The 19726-nt window shown below is 42.3% G+C and overlaps 1 protein-coding gene across 2 annotated transcripts in view; it reads right to left on the reverse strand.

Annotated features, from left to right (window-relative positions):
• Positions 1-19726, reverse strand: part of ARFGAP3 (ADP ribosylation factor GTPase activating protein 3) — an 83765-nt gene that overhangs the window by 24017 nt on the left and 40022 nt on the right. For both annotated transcript variants that reach the window (XM_015422975.1, XM_015422976.1), the window contains 3 exons: positions 17809-17855; positions 11782-11927; positions 999-1124 (listed from right to left, as the gene is read on the reverse strand). In XM_015422975.1, coding sequence (XP_015278461.1) covers positions 999-1124; positions 11782-11927; positions 17809-17855 — 319 coding nt within the window. The remainder of the gene's footprint in view (positions 1-998; positions 1125-11781; positions 11928-17808; positions 17856-19726) is intronic.

Raw genomic sequence — 19726 nt, forward strand, 5'->3', positions numbered from 1 at the left:
CCCATGATTTTCAGAAAGCCCATGATGCTCTAGAGTGGGGGTGGACTGAACACCGCTTTGCAAGCAATGGGCACTTAAAAGTGGCTCTGACCATTCTGCCTGCCGGCCTTCTGCTGCTGTTGCCACAGCTGCTTTCTCATCCTTCCATGCTGCAAGAAACGATGGCAGCAGCCCCTCTCCTTCTGTTTCACACAAAGGAGGAGGCAACAACACACACACACCTTTGTTCTGGATGGGAAAGCGGGATGGCAGCAGCACCCTTTCCCAACTGTCTTCCCTTCTCCCCATAAAATACTTGACGCTAAATAAAGCCCAGTAAAATATATCACCACAGAAAGGATCTCATTGAAAGCAACCCTCGCAGCCTCTTTAGGATTCAAGCCACACAAACCCAAGGGATAACTCGCCCAAAGATGGCTGATAAGCTGTGTTCACAAAGTCAGGATCCATTAAGTACTCTTAAAGGCTTGGGCATGCCCAGTAGGATTTGACTCTCTGTCCTGTAACTGCAACTCCCCCAGTTAAAAATTCATTCAGTCAAATTAAAGTGTGGCTTGTTATGCAGTATTAAAGGGTGGGGTGATGCCTGATCTGGTGCTATGCAGAAGCAAAGTATTTCTCTACTCTTCATGCTCATGCAATGGAGCTGCATAGCGATTTTTTGTAAAGTTATTTATAGTCAGCGTTTTTCACTGAGATATGAAGCAGATTACACAGTGTAAATCAAACAATCCAAAGGAAAATAATTTTAATATCCATCCAGGCATTGTGGATATCTATCCAAATGACTGGGAGGCATCAAATTGAGGGATGCCTCTACATGACACTGCATCAACCATTAAGGGAAGTACTTACACTGAGGAGTGACAAGTATCAGATTTTCTGTAGGAATTCAAAACAAGGGAATCATATTCTTTTGGTATTCTCTGCTATGATGTTAAACTGGACCAACCATTGTCCTTAGTGTTTATAATACACAGCTAAAGGATTACACGCACCTTCGATTGCTACTAAATCCCATGCCAAGTCTTTCTGCTTCTGTTTTCTTTTTACCAGTCATATTCAATTTATCTTCTTTCATCTGAATTTCAAGATCTTTGTAGGCCAGTCGTAAAGACGACACACTACAAAACAAAGCAAATGTCATTTATAGATGAGATGAGGAGAGATTAGATAGACATAGGTATATAGGAAAACCACAAAGCTTTCCTCATCAGCCCAGCAATGGCAGTGAGCAGTTAGAGTGGGTCATCTAATGTTTGTGATATTTTTCAAATGAATTATGCTGGGATTGCATGCAGCCTCCATGTGACTTTTGTCATGTGGCAAAAGCAGATGACTGAATCAATCTCATCTTTGATGTCCTTGCTTTGGAAGGGCTTAAGTAAACATATATAGACAGTCAAGTGTGCCATAAGGAGAAGAGTACCCAAGATAATAGGAAGGGTTTCCCCAAAGGATTGCTAGAGTTGTAGAGGGGCATCAAGGGAAGAAAAGATGTATGGCAATACCACCAGATCAAGAATAGTGAAAAATCAATGTACAGACTAGAGGCATGATGGGAAAGGACCTGGATGTGGTATAAAGAAGGGAGGAGTCTTTGGACCTGAGTCTGTTTAGCCAACAGGAAGTTAGAGCAGTGGGCTTTTACTGAAGCTTCTTCATGGCATCTAAAGGGCAAAAAAATAGCTACAGTCTATCAGACAGTGAACATTAATGTTACTAGCCCATTAACACTACTTTACATGTCAGATGGCCAACACACACACATTTGAGGAGGGTAAAAATAATCCACTCACAAATCTAAGGCATGTTTTTACTTAAAACCATGATTACCCTTCCCGATACACAAGACATGTTCCCAGAGCATAATTCAAGGGCACTGGGTCATCTCCAAAGAGGTACCCAAATAAGTCCTCCCAGTCTTCCAGGCTCAGTGGCTGATGAAGAGACCAGCAGAACTCTCCTGTCATGAGCTGCAAGAACTTGAAGCAGACCTAAAATTTTCATAGCTCCCTTATAGAGAGATGGAACAGAAACCATTTGGGACAGATGCATGAGAAACACTAAAACAATCAAAGTCATCTCTGGGTACTTCTTTGTAATGACCAGAACATCTTCAGCCTGACATGAATTATTGATACAAGAAAATGAAAAATACACTTCAATAACACATCGCAAATACATTAGTCTAGTGCAATGTTTGGATAACAGAAGTACACAAAAATACATCAACACCGTGCAGAGTTGAAAAATCATGCATTAATCCAATAACATTATTCTACTGCTATTTTCTTTTTATCATTATTTTATTTTTTATCATTTACACTTAATTATGTTCACTACATCTTACAGTGGTACACACAACTACGAAATGTATGATGACTGACAACAACAAAAAATGATCCACCGGTAAAGTATCTTTGAAGATCTGATACTTTAAACCTCACCAGGTAATAAAAGCTAAAAAGAAGCTGATGGAAGCTGGAGTGATTGTAACAGTAAAACAAATGAATATGTATCAGTAAGAATTATTTCATTTAAAGGTTTTTGTAGTACAAATTCCCTTCTTGAAGCCGTGCAAGAAGTTTCACTTCGTCAACGTGCATGTTGATTTCTCAATCACAGAACAAACCACACTTACTTTTTATCTCTCTCTGTTAGCATTAATAAAATCAAGAAAGTCAGAACAGTATGTTTCTGGTAGGCAAGGTGCAATGTTTTGTAAATTGCCCTGAAGATCAAGCAGACTAGAAGTATAATAAACATAATTTGGAAAGGGATACAGTGAAGTTATCAGCAATAAACTCCTAAGGTAATAGCATAGGTTTTTTAAATTACAGCAGAAATTAATCATGATGTACTGATGTTACCTGATTGGTGCATGTACTGATTTTACCTCAGACATTTCAACCACTTATTTCACCTGACCTTTCCCATCTACGTTAAACAAAATATTTTGTTATTTTTTAATTTCAAAACGCCTCTAGTGCCATTTAAGTTAAATCAAGAAACTGGTAGTCTCCATGGGGATGTCACTGATCCTTCCCTCAGGTTCCTGGACTGAGCTAACAGCCATAATATCGTACTGTGACAGGGTGGGACAGCCAGAGTCCTTCAGCAAAGAAGAAAACACATTACTAGGGTGGCTCAGTCAGTAAAGGGAAAGAAAAACAGAGGGGAAATCTTGCCTCTGAGGGAGGGAAGTGGATGGGGCCACCACAGAAGCTGACGTAGCTACAGCCCTGATGGAATGACCGGTAACACCCTGTGGTGCTCAAGCACAGAATCTCGTACATCTTACAAATGCAGAGCTTAACCCAAAGAGCAAGAGTAGTTTTTGAAACCTTTACCCCCAGGTTTGCTGGATTATGTGATACAAATAAAGAGTCTGAAAGTCGAAAATGCAATGTTCTGTTTATATATGTGTACAGGGCCCTGTGTGCATCCAGCTTTTGCCAGACCCTTTCTCTTGGGTGAGATGATTTTGGGCAAAAGGAAGGAAGAACCAACTGTTGGCTTAAATGGTATGGCAAATTTACTTTTGATACAAAGGAAGGATCCTTGTGGAAAATATATAGCTCATGTCTAACTGACAAGGCTCCTAGTTCTGAAATTCTCCTGGCTGATGTAAAGCTAGGAAGGTTACTTTCCATGAAAGGAATTTCAACTCTGCAGTCTTTAGAGTTTCAAACGGCATCTTAGTCAAGGCCTGCAAAACTTTAGACAAGCTCCAGGTAGGAAACGTATGCCTAATTAGAGGTGCTAACTGCATGGTTCCTTTTAAGAACCTCCTAACAGGGCCGTGGTGGCTCAGAAGTTAAGATGCTGAGCTGCAGACAGGAAGGTCTGCAGTTTGGCAGTTTGAGAACCCAAGTGCTGCGTGACGGAGTGTGCTCCTGTCCCTGGTCCCAACTCCTGCCAACCTAGCAGTTCAAAAGCAAGAAATTGCAAGTAGATAAATAGGTACCGTTTCGGTGGGAAGGTAACAGTGTTCCATGCACCTCGGCATTTAGTCATGCTGGCCACATGACCACAGAAACATCTTCAGACAGGACTGGCTCTTCGGCTTGGAAATAGAGATTAGCACTGCCCCCTAGAGTCAAATTTGACTCGCTTTAGAGCAAAGGAAACATTTACCTTTAACAGTTATGTAGCCCCCTATTTCCCAGAACAGCAGTGAGAGCTGCTGCCTACCTCTTTAGTGTATCTGGCCTCAACCCTTGTTTCCATCTGTCATGCAGAAAAAGGACAACGTCCTCACAGGATGGCTTTAAAGGGTCTATATTTATCTTAGTGGCCCATTTTCTGAAGGAAGACCATGTATAGTTATATATACACCTGGGTTGCTGGATTTCTCACCTGCACCATGATGTCCACTATCTCCTCCACTATCTCCTCCTCCCACTCAATCTCCAGGGCTGTTAGCTGAAGCCAAGCTGGGTCCGGGTGCAGGACAGGTCCCTGATACAGTAGGTCCAGCCTGACCAGTAGTCTCCATGGGGAGGTCACTGACATCTTTACTAGCTCTGAAAACCACGGGATTCTTGGCTAGAAGAATGCAATGAATATCACCTCCACCCCCTCTCTCTTTACTTTGTTTAGGACCCTGTGGATCAGAAGAGTCAGAGGGAATGCATACAATAGGCTACTTGTGTAGTAGAGTGTCCTTGCCCTCTGCTTGGGGTTTGAAAAACCTCAACAGGAATATAGGCACCTGATTGTTGTTTGATGAGGCTAATAAATCCATTATTGGAATTAATCATGACTTCCCAAAAAGTCTTGTGGTTCAGAATCCATTCTCCCAGATCTAGGTCCCTTCTGCTCAGTCAATCCACTTGAATGTTTGAAAGACCCTGAACGTGCTTGCTGCACCCTTAGACTTGGCAGATGCAGTTCCGCCCACTGAAAGAGTAGCTTTGCTTCATTGTAGAGAGGAGTTACCTTGGTGCTCCCTTGACAGTTAACGTGAGCTTTTGCTGTCATGTTGTCAGTGTGCGCTAACATTTTTTCTTCTTCTTGGAAGGCCACTAGAGCTAGCCTGATTGTTGTTAGCTCTAACCAGTTCAAGCTGTTTACTTATTCTGTAGGGTTCCACCTGCCCTGAGCTACCTGGCCCAGACACTGTGCTCCCCACCCTCTTCTGCTGGCATCTGTGGTTACTACCATGTGTGTGGGGGGATTATAGGTAACTCACCCCCTTGATCAGGTATCTTTGTAGGGACCACCATCTCAATGGTCTCCTTAAGGCAGAAGTCACTTTGATCTGTGTGTAATATCTCTTACTGATGTCCTTCTAGTGAGGTAGAAGCGTCCACTGTAAAGGCCTTGTGTAGAAGCGAGTACACGGCACAAGGTCTATAGCGGATATCAGCAGGCACAGTAATGCTAACAGATGCATAAGATCTGCAAACTTCTGTTTGTGTAGCTTCTTCATTATGTCCATAACTTTCACCTTCTTTTCCCCGGGGAGAAAAACTTTTGCCAGTCTTGTATTTACTCTGGCTCCCAAATGGACTAGGTCCCTGAAAGGGTTGAGGTAGCTCTTCTATAGATTTATCAGGAAGCCATGTGACTGAAGTATTTTGATCGCAACTCTGGAATCCCTGATCACTGATCATCTTTGGCTCTGATAAGGATATTTTCTAGGCAAGGGTAGACATGAATCTCCTGTTGTCTCAGGACAGCTATGGGTCCACTAGAACCTTGGTGAAGACTCTCAGAGATGACAGACCAAAAGGTAGGGCTTTGTATTGGAAGTGCTAACCCTGAAAGAAGAAACGCAGGAACTCTCTGGTAGACTGATAAATAGAGATGTGTAAATAAGCCTCCTTGAGGTCCAGTGATGCTAAATAGTCATTCTGGTGTATAATTAGCAGGACAGAGTGAAGAGATTCCATATGGAACTTGTGTTTTCTTACCCACAGATCCAGCTTTTTCAACTTGAGGACTGCTCTCCAGTTGCTCAATCTTTTGGAAACTACAAAAATTGTTGAGTAGACTCCCTGAAACCGCTGATGCGGAGGAACCAGTTAGACTGCCCCAGTCAACAGAAGGTGCTAGATCACTTCCAACATTAAGCCACATTTTTGTTTTGTCCTGGGAACTGGGGATGAGACGAATTGGTGAGAAGGAAGAGGAAGAAAACTCTATCTTGTAACCATGTTCTATAATCAAAAGAACCCACCAATTGGTCATTGACTTCTTCCAGATGTGGGGGAAACTCTGGTGCCGACCTCCAATCATGCAGTCAGGTGGTGGGTCTTTCCCCTAACTTTTCCTATCCTGTTTATTATTTTTATAATATAATGCTATATATATAGCATTTTTATTTTTCCAAAACAAACATAAAATTTGGGATACAATAGTTCATATTAATCTTTTCTCTATTACAGTACCTCATACAGTAGTTAAATCTGTCTCATTTTTCCACCATATATTGATTATATAAAGTTTGCAAATATATGAGTATACATTTTCTTATTTTCTACTAATATAAACTTTTCCTAAACATGCTATTAAATGTTTGAATTAGAGTGTGTGACTCTTTATTCTGAATACAAGTATATTAGGATCTTACTCCATCAAACGTATCTAGGATTACCTCAATATATAAATGATATAATCCTAAAATGGAGGGAATTCCCTCATACTTTCCCCAGAGTTTTTATAGGTATCAGCCTTTTCTTGATTTTCTGGTTTCTCTTCTTTAGTTTTAAAGTCTTGATTTTTTGTCTTTTTCCTCTAAAAGTGTAAAAATTATCTTCTGGAAACAGCCATCTATGTTCCCTCTTAGCGGTAGGTTGTAATTCCATAAATTTTTTTTTTTTTTTTTTTTCTTTCTGAGATGGTAAGAAAGTCACTATTTTGGGAATTTAATCAGCCATGATTCTTTTATAGAGTCTCTGGTACATTTTTGTAAAAGTTGTGTTTCTCTTTGTAGGCATAGATTCTTTTTTGTAAATCCAGTCATCTTGCTTGTAGGTTTCCTCTGTGTTTTCAAGGCAGTCAGGTCTTTTTCCCTCCTCTTTCCACGCTGTCTGGGCTGTTTCTCTCTTAGTTTTAAGCTGTTGCATCAGTATTTGGATTTCTGTCTGTACTGAGTGAAAAGCTTCTTCAACTGCTTTTTTTACGGCCACAGCAAGTGTATTTTGAACCATATTCAGGAAGTCTTACAAGGAAGTCTGTGTGGGTTTATTGTCCATAGATTCTGGTGTAGCTAACAATAAAGCCTGTGGAGTCTTTTGGAGTCTGTCAATACAAGTAATTTTTCCAAAAATGTGTTAAAACAAAAAGACTTTTTTTTTTAAATAAATTTTTATTAAATTTCCAACACATACATCATAAAACAACCACAAAACAAATATACAAACATACAGCCAAGTAAACCACCACCCAACTTCAGTTTGTTAATATTATTAATTTCTGTGTCACCAGTTTTAATACACTTCTTGTATAACATTTTCAATTACTGTTGCAATTCATCTTCTCTTTATAAATATACTTGATAAATAATAAAAGTAATCAACTCCTGATACTATATCCGGCTTAGTCTCCATATCTATTTTTGCCACTGATTTGTTTATATTTATTTAATTTCATTTAGCCTATATGATTGTAATCCAATTCGCCCTTCATTTAGAATTTGCAATACAAAAAGGGAATGTCTCAAAATTTTTTACCTCCTATCATTTGATTAACATGGGCAAAATACAAAAAGCAAAACAATTCCTCCAGCGATAGCCGCAATTTCCTGACATCTTCCAAAGATCAGAGATAAATCAACTAGGCAATTTCAAAGAATTTATTCCTATTAATTTTTTTTTTTAGCCTATGTTCTCATCATACATGTACCTCAACTAAGGTCCTAAACATATTCATTTAACTACTGCTATCTTCTTACAGAGTTTCCATCACAGAATCCTATTTCTTAAAGACAGCTTCTAAACAGCAAAGACATTTCATTACAGGTTTAATATTCCATTCATGTTAATTAGACAGATTCAATAGAGAGAGAGGGGGATAAATCCCATATAAAATATTTTGTAAAAGACTCTCTATAAATGTTTTCCCAAGCCACGTTTTACAAAGATAACAATTTTAGAGAGTGTATATCAACAACTATTGTGGTCCAGACAAAGCTAACATAGGGCAAAAAGCTTATTAGTTGTTTACATTCCAAAGCAATATAGTCAGGAAAAAAATGGAGTTTTAAAGTTTCAATAGAGATAAAGATACATTGTTATGGGAACTAAATATATAAAAAGTTCAGAATAAGATCCAATAAAGTATAAGCCTTTATAATTCAAGTATTAAAGTATAACACATCCAAAAGTTCAGTATTTGTTCCAAAGTCTTCATTAAAAAGGCAAGAAGATTAATTTGGCTCTCACTAAAGTTCAGAATCGTAAAAAGGATAATTCTTGTAGATATCAATAGACAGGGTGCTCTCTTGTTTTCTTCGCCCAGTAGATTATTTATACAATTATTTTAGATCCTTTCTCAGCCACGGTAAAGGTAAGGGGGGGGAGGCGGAAAAAGTTATTTACCCCTCCTTTCCGGTCTTTTTAAACTTTAAAAGGGCTGACGTTGTATAGTAGAGTTTCAGATAAAGTTGCTTTAAGAAATATGGTGATATGCTTCATCGATGTTGTGGATGAGCTGCAGACTTTTAAGTCCCTCTTAGTGGGTAGTGACAGCTAGGCACTCATGACTGCCATGAGTGCTTTTCTTCGTTTCTTACTAGGGACAATCCACAGGCTTCAACTCGCCTGTCGCCACAGGCAGTGGGCCCGGATTGCGTCCCTTGCACTGCACCCCCCTTCAGGGAGTGCAACGGAGCTTGGGAGCCCCCGAGTCTCCTCTAAAGATAACGAGAAGCTGGCCGTGCTGCAACCCAACACCCCCCTATCCTGTTCGTTAGATGTGAACTGTCTGTGCTGAAACCTGGGATGGTAACCAAAGGAAGTTACTCCTGAAAACATTAGCCTCTCAGCCTCTTGCAGGAGTTCCGTAGTTATGCAAGGAATGAAACGTTTTTCCTTTGGTGTTTCTGTCCTTAGTAGATGCAGATAGCATTGCTTTTTTTCTTTTACTTTGTCTCCACCAACACCTTATCAAGTGCCTTTTTTCCAAAGAGCAATGTGCCCAAGAATTTCTCTGTGGATAAATTATATTTAGAAAGAGGATCTACCCTCCAGTGCTTTAGCCACAAATTTCTTCTGGCCACCATGTTTGCTGCCTGCACTCTAGCGCAGAATTGCACAGTGTCTTGTGACATACCCGCTGCAAACTCTGCCAGATCTCCTATAGGTCAGGAGATCAGTCTCTATATCCTGTAGTAAATTGTCAGCCCAAATCACAATAGTTCTAGTAAAATTAGAGAAAACAGCTGAAGCTCTAACTGTGAGGAAAGACGCCTCATGAGACATTTAAAGGGCTGTTTCATTCTTTCTGTCTACTCCATCTTTTAGCACATTGTCTCCATCCTTTGAAATAATGGCCCCTGAATGAAGGGCAACTTCAGGAATGTCAACCAAGGGAACCTTGAGATCAGTTTTCAAGACATCATCAAAAATGTCAGGAAATGGACAGACCAAAGACCCTCTAGACAGTCTCTTAAACCTCCTTCCATCTAGCTTGGCAGAAGCTGATGAACTGGGTTTTTCAGGAATATCTATTTGATAGTTGAGAGTAGATATAACTTTCAGTAAAAGTCTTCGGTTGGAATAATCTGGATTAACTCTCCTGTGTATGAGTTCTCCCCTGACTATTCTCCCTCCTCCTTATCAGAGCTTGTTGCCATAGAAGCCTTTGCTGAAGGGTCCCTTCCATGTCAAACTATGAATCTGAGCCTGCTATGTTTTGTGCTTCACGATGCCTGGTCATCTAACTCACAGACCCCACAATGAAAGATGAAGATCAATCCTCTACGTCAGGGGTGTCAAACTCATTTGTTATGAGGGTCGGATCTGACATAAATGAGACCTTGTTGGGTTGGGCCATGTGTGTCATAAAATGTAATGCCAGGTAGCGGAGATATAAACTTTATAAAGGACACAAACACAAAGGTGGGTTTTTTTACTTAAAATAAAAACATGCTTAAAACATTAGCACTCTTGCAATATTATTTAACAGTGTCTGATAACTGACACCTCTTGCTCTGAATTATTGCATCAAAATGTCTGTGCTGTTGCAATCTTGAGTATGCTGTTCGGGTGTGTATCAGTAAGCTGCAAACCTATGATGACGCAACAGCAGCAAAACTGGAAGAAGCAGCAGAAGACAGCCAGTTCCACTGCGGGCCTGATAGATGCCCTCGGAGGGGGGCTGATTTGTCCCCAGGCCCGCATGTTTGACACCCCTGCTCTATGTCATAAGCCCCCCCCCCCGTATATTTGAGTATCTTCCACCTGGTATTGTTTTAGGCTGTTTTTGTCTGTGTAGCAGTGTGTCATCTTATGATAAGAGGGTCTGGGAGAGGGGGAGGGAGAACTCCTTCTATAAGCCCTTTGCTGTCTGGGCCCTTGGCCACCAGAATCTCTCTGAACCGCCTCCTGTGTTCTCTGCATGGTCCCCCACCCTAAGTCCCTGGAGTGCCTGTGGGTGGCACTAGCGACTGCATCAGAGACATCTAGGCTGATTTCCAGGCCTGCATAATACAATCTGCCAGGGCTGTATTAAAAAGAGCCGGCAAAAATGGTGCAGCCACCATATTAGGGCTTCCCGTGCTTTGCATACAAGCTAGAAAAATCGGGTGTGTGTGTGTCTGAAAGATGACTGCCATGCCACGTTTCCCTCAGTTTTATCTGAGCCACCCGATTTTCATCCCGATTGGTCTGGGGTGGTGGTGGATCCTCTCTTGCTTCCTGCTTCTATGCTCTTTCACAGAATTATCTACTGGAGATTCCCTCCCCCTTTTATCTTTACAGAAACAGACAAACAAAACCAGCCCTGTGCCTCCAAAGAACTTGTTAAGTTGCTACAAAGGCAAACAGGACTGACCGAAGTTGAAAACCTGACAGCTTGAGCAGCTTCACAATGCTACTTGGCAGCCCAGGGCAGGGGAAGCATTGCCCCTGCTGGGAAATCCCAGAGGGCCTGACAGTCCGGAGAGAGCAATGCACCCTGGGAAATCTGGGGGGTGGGGCTTGAGCCCTGCTGCCCCTTGTAGTTTATACGCCTGACACAAATGACCAACTGAACACCAACAGTTCCAGATAAGCAACCTGTTTTTATTTGTACAATGGTATCTAAAAGTCAGGGAGGCATAATGGGACAAGTCTAATTTACCCTAATCAAAAATTCATTAAGGCTAAATTGTACTCTTGTATATGGTTGGGACTTGGGGCCATTTTAACGTTATGTAATGGGAAAGATCCCAGGATAGAATTCTTAAATTCATTTTAGGTACCCCAAAATAGTCTTCAGTTCTCTGATCAAAAACTGGCATGCTCCCTACAGTTTTGAGAACCTATTCTTGTATTTTTAGTTACTTGATAAAAAAAAAAAATTCAATGTATACAGAGAGATTACTTCAACTCTACCACTATAAGCAGTGTCCTTTTAGTTCCCCAGGGTGTGTGTCCTGGTTGTATCAAACTGAACATGTTATATAGTAGAACGGATTCATTTAAAAAATACGGGGTTTTTTGCTATAGTGGCCAACCCCCTCCTTGCAAACAGAGTATTACACTGCCTTTATACAGCTTGATTGAAGTCAAATCTTATCCTTGCTATTGTATCCTGAAATTTCATCACAACTAAATAAATCATACTTACAGTGGCTCTTCTCTCACACTTCTAATGTTGGCGTGTGCATCTTCCTGTTCGTTCATTTTATCCACTGCTTGTGCTTGTTTTTCAATCTCATTAAAACTCTTGCTGCTCATTTTCTGGGCCCTCAAACCACCTTTCTTGGCCCCAAACTTTAAGAAAAAATAGTTTTACTCTTATGTCAATCAGTAATTTAAGCCAAAATTGGAAATAAATAGGTAATAAAATACAGGTATGCAAATAGGCTGAAATGCAAATACGCAGTCATTTTAGGCAAAATGGAAAGCATTGTTCCAGTGATGGGAAAGTGAAGGTGCATGAAAGCCTAGTTCAGATATCTCAAGCAGGAGATGGCTTGGTCATTGGGAACATGAGGCAGTCCTGTCCTGTAACCGTTGTTCATCAAGTGTCTTCCGTGTAGTCCCGCATTGGGACTGCTTCCGAGTAGGCCTGCTGTGGAAAAGTCTATTCCAAAGCTAAAAAGTCCTCTAGAGGGTGCTCCTCCTCTCTCCCACCATTGTGAGACATCCCTTTCCTGCCCAAAGGATGGTCACATGGCATGGATGGTCACTCATCTCAGTTCCACCTGAGTCGCCATGAATGTCAGAAGAAAAAATGTCCTGAGAACCCACAGTGGAGCAGGTGGGGGGAATGCGTGCCTGCACAGAAGACAATGAGCAAGAGAAACCCTGTTTTCATCTTCAGTCTTCTGTGCAGTCCCCCACTGGAATGTTACTAAACTAATAATCTAGGAGGTGGGATGAGGTTCTCACCTTAATATATCACTTGGACAGACTACAGGATGGCCTTGCCAACCTCTGCTTCTCATCCTGCCTGTAGATCCAACATGTAGTAATTCGCAAAAGTATCCAAAAATGACCAAGTAGCTGATCTGCAGTGGGACATTGCAGGAGACGAAGCTTGGGCTGTGGTAGAATGGGCTCGAATATGCAGAGGGGAGGGTAACCCTGCCCGTCTGTAACAAGTCTGGATGGTAGAGACAATCCACCTGGATATTGTCTGAGGGGTAACTGATTTGCCCTTGTTTCACCCCGTGTGCAGATTAACACACTTCCTAAATGGTTTAGTTCTCTTCAGGTAGAAAAGTAGTGCCCTTCTAACATCTAGTATGTGAAGTGCCCGTTAAACCTAGAGAGATGGTGTAGGGGAAAAACCAGGTAATACTATGTCTTGCAGCATGTGGAATGCAGAAAATATCTTGGCTAGAAACTCTAAACTGGGATGAAAGACTATCCGTTCAGCAAAAAAACTTCAAAAATGATGGGTCAAAGCACAAGACAGCTAATTTTCTGACCCTCCAGAACAAAGTTATGGCCACTAAAAACAGACTTTAACTGAAAGCAGGTCCACAGGGCAGGTGGGGAGTGGTTCAAAAGACTCCAATGTCAGTTATGAAAGTACCAGTAAAAGGGACCATTGTGGTATTAATGCAGGATATATTCAATGACCCCTTCAAAAATTGCTTAGACAGTCAATGTAAAAAGAATGTTTGGCCCTTCTCAAGGCAGTGGAAAGCAGATATGGCTGCCAAGTGCACCTTCACTGATGAATATGTCAAACCCTAGGATCTGAGGGCAAACAATTACTGCAACACTACTGAGATAGGACACGAGGTTGGAGAATGGCCCTCAGAGTGTGCCCATAGCTCACAACACTTCCATTTACAGTTATAGGATCTTCTGGTGAATGCCTTACATGAATTGAGTAATGTGTTGAGGTAAAGTCATCTGCTCATCAACCACCATGCCATGAGGTGGAAGTGGGGAATATTGTGATGAAGCAATAGGCCCATTCTTAACAAGTGTGGGGCAACAGGTAGGTGAATATAGATTCCTCTGGATCCCTGAAGAAGAGGAGCAAACCATGCCTGGTGAGGCCAAAACGGTGCTATGGGGTTCGCTTTTATGACCTGTGTGCCAGCTGCTGCCGCATTCCTTTCTTTTCGCTTCTCCCCCTTGTTATCACTGACCTTGTAGCCAGCCTGTGTAGTGTCTTCCTATCAATTAACCGTGAGACTAGTTTTGTTTCCCAGCCTCGGCTCTAACTGCCTTGGTCCTCTTTCCCGCCTGTGGGAGTTAGGCCAATTGGCCCATAGGTGTGTGTGGGGGGGTGCATTTGAATACCCTATACCTCTCTCAGCTTTCTATGGTGTAGTTATTCCTAACAGTGACTGTGTCTATGCTACCACAGTGCTATCAATAAAGTATAACCTTCGAAGAAGCGTGTGCTCTGTTGTTTGACTGTGGGTCCTGACATTCTGTTAGGAATGCCAGGAGGCATTTGACTGACTTAAGGCATTATTCACGTCAGAACCAGTGGTTGCCCACCCGGATGAAAATAAAAAGTTCATAGTCCAAGTCAATGCATCAGATGTGGAGATGGGAGGGGGGCGATCCTGCAAGAGGGGGGCGATGGGTTGTTACACCCCTGGCATATGTCTCCCGTAAGTTTAATGAGACCAAGCGCAATTTGGGACAAGGAGGCGGGAGCGATCCGATAGGCGCTCTCGACCCGGAGACATTGGTTGGAAGGGGCCCAGGTGCCGTTTGAGGTCTGGACTGATCATAAGAACCTGGAAATGCTCAAGACCCCCCCTCCCCCGTAATCTTAACGCCAAACAACTACAGTGGGCCAATTTCTTTTCCAAGTTTCAATTCACGTTGCACCATTTCCCGGGCTCTGCGAATTCGCTGGCGGATGCACTATCTTGCCTCCCACAACATGACAGCCAAAGGGAGGTGGTACTAGACTCTATGTTCACGCCCTCACATCTTGGGGGGACGGTGACGACTCGCAGCCGTGCAGCTTCCTCCCCTCCAGACCAGATCTCCGGACACCACCCCTCCTGTTCCTATGGGCGGGGCAGACTGGAATGTCAGGTTTGCCTCCGCCTTTTCGAATGCCAACAAAGAGGAGGTGGGAAATGTGGGGGGGGGGGTGGAAAGGAAAGCGGATGGTTGCTGGTACTGTGGCACAAAACTGTTTGTACCCAAATCATTGCGAGGGGAAGTGCTTGCAGTGGTTCACGGCTCCAAACTCGCAGGGCACTCTGGATTCGTAAAATCCCTGCATCTGTTGCAAAGACAATTTTGGTGGCCTCTTATGCGAAAGGATTTATCTTCGTTTGTTCAGTCTTGCCAAATTTGTGTCATGTGTAAACCCCGCCCTGGCAAGACTCCGGGATTGCTGAAACCTCTCCCGACCCCGAGTCACCCCTGGGAGGTGATCTCTATGGATTTCATCACGGATTTACCCCCTAGTAAAACCATGACGGTCATTTGGGTGGTGGTTGACCTGTTTTCTAAGCAAGCCCATTTTATCCCGTTTGTGTCCTTGCCCACCGCCAAGGCTCTAGCAAAGGCCTTTATGCAACACGTGGTGCGCCTCCACACGCTCCCGGGCAAGATTATCTCCGACAGGGGGACGCAATTTGTTTCCAAGTTTTGGGGGGAATTATTGAAACTCATGGGTGTTGAACGGGCCATGAGTAGCGCCTATCATTCAGAGACTGATGGACAGACCGAGCGAGAGAATCAGACTTTAGAACAATATTTGTGTTGTTTCACCAATTACCAGCAGGATGATTGGGTAGACTTACTTCCCCTGGCTGAATTTTGCTATAATAACACGTGTCCCTCCTCTACGGGAATGTCCCCGTTCAAAGCGCTGTATGGCTATGACAGCCCCCCATTGCCCCATTACCTTGGGCCCGGGGGATGCTGAACAATGGTGTCAACAACTTCAAGACTCTTGGCCTTTATTGTGTAAAACATTGGAAACAGCCAAAGAGGCTTAGAAGGTTCAGGCTGACAAGCGAAGGATGGAGGGATGGGCTCTGCAGCCTGGGGACTCCGTGTATGTATCAACAAAAAACATTAAGGTGTTGAGACCCAGCCGCAAACTGGGTTGGAAATTAATTGGCCCGTTTAAAGTCAAACGCCTGATCGATGAGGTGGCCGTGGAGCTTGACCTTCCTAAGAACATCCGCAATATCCATTCTATGTTTCATTTCAGCCTCCTGAAACGGGACCCAGGCTGAAGCCCCTGGCGGCCAACAAAGCCTGTACCCCCTCCTATCATGGTGGAGGGCGGAGAACATTTTGAGATCTCAAAGATCCTGGACTCTAAAGTTAAACGTGGCAAACTGTTTTATTTGGTGGAATGGTTGGACTTTGGACCCCAGCACTGTGAATGGGTGGAAGTAGGGGATATTCGGGCCCCTAGGCTCTTGCAAGAGTTTCACTGGGAGTTCCCGGGGAAACCGGGAGATATCCCGGGCTAACCAGGAAATCTCCCAGGCTAACCGGGAGATCTCCCGGGCAGCCCGGGAGGTTGTTCTTTGGGTGGGCAGAATGTCAGCTATGCTGACATATAGTTTATGAGCCCGGGTTCGCTTTCATGACCTGTGTGCCAGCTGCTGCCGCATTCTTTTCTTTTCGCTTCTCCCCCTCGTTATCACGGACCTTGTAGCCAGCCTGTGTAGTGTCTTCCCATCAATTAACCATGAGACTAGTTTCGTTTCCCAGCCTCAGCTCTAACTGCCTTGGTCCTCTTTCCCGCCCATGGGAGTCAGGCCGATTGGCCCATAGGTGTGTGTGTGGGGGGGTGCATTTGAATACCCTATATCTCTCTCAGCTTTCTATGGTGTAGTTATTCCTAACAGTGACTGTGTCTATGCTACCATAGTGCTATCAATAAAGTATAACCTTTGAAGAAGCGTGTGCTCCGTTGTTTGACTGTGGGTCCTGACAGATTGGTTCTTCTTAACTGGAGGCTCTTTAACACTTTATGGAACCGAAGGAACTGGAGACAATGAATGATGCCAAGTTGGTTTGGAACTGGTAGCCGACAGAACCGATGCTGTCATGGATCGAGAAGTGGTTGGAGGGGTTGCCTTAGGAGATTTATCGGAGGAGATAAGAGCCTTTTCCCACAGGGCTGTCTTCAAACAGAAAGCCCTGTTTCTCTGTGCTTTGGGGGTAAACTGCTGACAAATGAGGCAAGTCCCCACATTATTTACCTCTCCAAGGCAAATGAGGCAAAGACTATGCTTGTATGATTGTGGCATTTTGGTACCACATTTCGAGCACTTCTTGAATAGAGCCTTTTGGGCCATTAGGAATCGGAGGGCCAGGAGTAATGCCCACTTAGAATGAGGCTGGGAGCAAAGGCCGCCCAGAGCCTCCAAGAAGAGCAGCACAAAAGAGTGCACAACTTTCCTTATCTGCCCGGAATGCAGTAAAGTGATGTGTTCCAAGGGAGAAAAAGAATTACCAGGAACAAGATGACTAATCTCGCTTTTCTTCTCTTTTGTTTTTGTCTTCAAGGAGGAGCAACACTGGATAGAACCTCTCTCAACAATGGCAAAAAAGGAACTGAGGTGAGTGGGTACTATATGATCCTTGTACCATATGTACCCTTGTACCATATGATCATCCTTTGGGCTAGAAAGGGACATCTCACAAAGGTGGGAGGAAGGAGGAGCACCTTCTAGAGGACTTTTTAGCTTTGGAATAAACTTTTCTGTGGAGGGACTGCACAGAAGACTGAAGATAAACTCAAGTTACCCCTTTAGGAGAAAAGATTTCTGGACTAGTTCCATATCCTCATCCAGTTTGTCGCTATAGGCACAGAAAAGCAGGCTTCTGAATTTTGTGCCTAGCTGGATTAGGCAACAGCATATAACATCCAGCTGGGCCATACAGAGATTTAAAAAACTTTTAAAAATACCAATTAGGACGTTGGGAAGGAAATGAGATGCTGGGATCCATTTTCTCTATTCCGAGCAGGCAATTAGCTGAATGTCTGCTTTTAAAGAAAGGCTATACATGTGTAGCTCTGGCTGCTTCATGTGAGCTTCTCTTACATCAAAGACTCAGGATTTATTCTGGATTTTTATACTTAATTATCAAGCAGCTCTAAACCCATTAATGCTAAAACACATACACATCATGGAATAACTAGAATTCATACAGGCAAAAATAAATACATAAAAACAAGACAGTCACCTACCCCCTTTTTCATTTGATTTGGTTTTTTCTTTATCATGGAGCCAATGTCTGCAAAGATGAATGCATATTCTATTATAGTCCACATAGTACTATGACAAACATTATAACAACTACAGTATGTGCAGAACCATAATTAAATATCCATTTTTCCACCCTTTACTTTGCTTCTATGAAATATAACAATCTCATTAAGAAAGTCAGGAATATGAAATAGAATTAGGTTTTCTCCATAAAATGAAGGAAAGTAATATTGACCCAATGCTGAAAAACTGTCCCCTCGAAGATGCAGCAGATTTGCTGAATTTTCCATGTGTTAAATTAGAAAAACCTTTAGGCACAAGCTTTGAAATGAAACTTGTATTTTAAGCCTGCATTTTAATAGAGTCTTCTCCGGTATTTTTAAGAGTGAGTCATTAATATGATTAGGGAAATTAAAACCAATTTAAAAAGCTACAAATCTTTTAAATGTTGTCATTCTCAAGAGATTTTACAATATCAGTATTGAACCGATTTATTCCAACAAAGTTAAAACATAATGTTAAAACATAATGAATGCATTGTTCATTCTAAAAAGTGCTGAAGGGAGCATGAATGCATTGTTCATTCTAAAAAGTGCTGAAGGGAGCAGGGATAGACATTTTTGCACAAAACACTGAAGGCTGGATGCTGAGATAATTGTCCCTGCAGCAGCCAAGCCAAGAACATCTGAAGGCACATGGCTGTCTCACTGTGCTCCTGGGAGCTCAGCAGGACCAGGCTTCCCTGTCCCAGCAGGGAGCTCTCTTCTGGTACAGATGTATTTCTCCCTGCTGGGAGGCCGCAAAGGCCACTAGCAAGGACCTTAACCAAGGACCAATTGCAGACCGTTTACTTTGGAGGAAGAAGATAGTTGTTTGCTTCTAATCCTCTGAGACATGATATTGTGTACACTTTTTTGACAATGTTCAATATGAACAATAATCAGTTTAGCATTTGCACTTATTAATAAGCTGACTATATTTTATAAACTTTTTTTTCTCTTGCATATACTGGATCCTAGATGCTTGCACTCAGATGCTGCTAATTGTGATAATTTTGCTGGTTTTGCAAAGGAACTTGAAGTCTCTAATTCACAAGACTTTGCCAAGTTGCATATCCACTTTTAGAATCAAGATGCTGTTAATTTAAAGTACTGGGTTATATTGCAGGTGCCCTACAGAGCCCCAAAGCTGCTAATTATAATGAATCTGCTACTTTGGACACAGAAACTTGCAGGCCGTCAAGATAGCTGATTTGAATATGGATTTTGGAATTCTGATACTGCTAATTAAAAACACCCCACAGTATTGTACACATTTTATAATTCTGAGGCTTTGCACATGTGTTTCTTCTTCTCCTGCCGCCAGTTTAACAAGATACTGGTTGAGAGGTTCTTGACATTCTGATGCTATTAATGAAGGAAAGCTTTTTTAGAAATTAACTGTATCAAAAATATATGGCAAGCTTATGTGTATTAATTTTTCGACTACAAACAATTAAAGCCCATGTGATGTAGTGGTTAGAGTGCCAGATTAGGATTTGGGACACACAGCTTTGAATCCCCACTCTGCCATGGAAGCTTACTTTAGGCCAATCATTTTCTCTCAGCCTTGCCTACCTCACAGGGCTGTTGTCAGGATAAAAAGGAGGACAGTGATGTAAGCTGCTTTGGGTCCCCATTGGGGAGAGAGTAAATATATTAGGTAAATAAATAAGAAAAGATATTGAAAAGCTGTTTGTTTTTGAATGAGCTTTATATATTCCAAATTTAGACATTGTGATGACTAGTACTTAAAATTTAGAAGCTGTTAACTCGAAAAAATCTCGATGCTTTGCATAGCTGTTTCCCTCTTTTTTGATTTTTTCTTTCTTTAGGGGGCTGTTAAACCATTTGGGTTATT

The sequence above is a fragment of the Gekko japonicus genome, unplaced genomic scaffold (genome assembly GCF_001447785.1).
Source record: "Gekko japonicus isolate JY-2015 unplaced genomic scaffold, Gekko_japonicus_V1.1 scaffold145, whole genome shotgun sequence".
Classification (NCBI taxonomy): Eukaryota; Metazoa; Chordata; class Lepidosauria; order Squamata; family Gekkonidae; genus Gekko; species Gekko japonicus.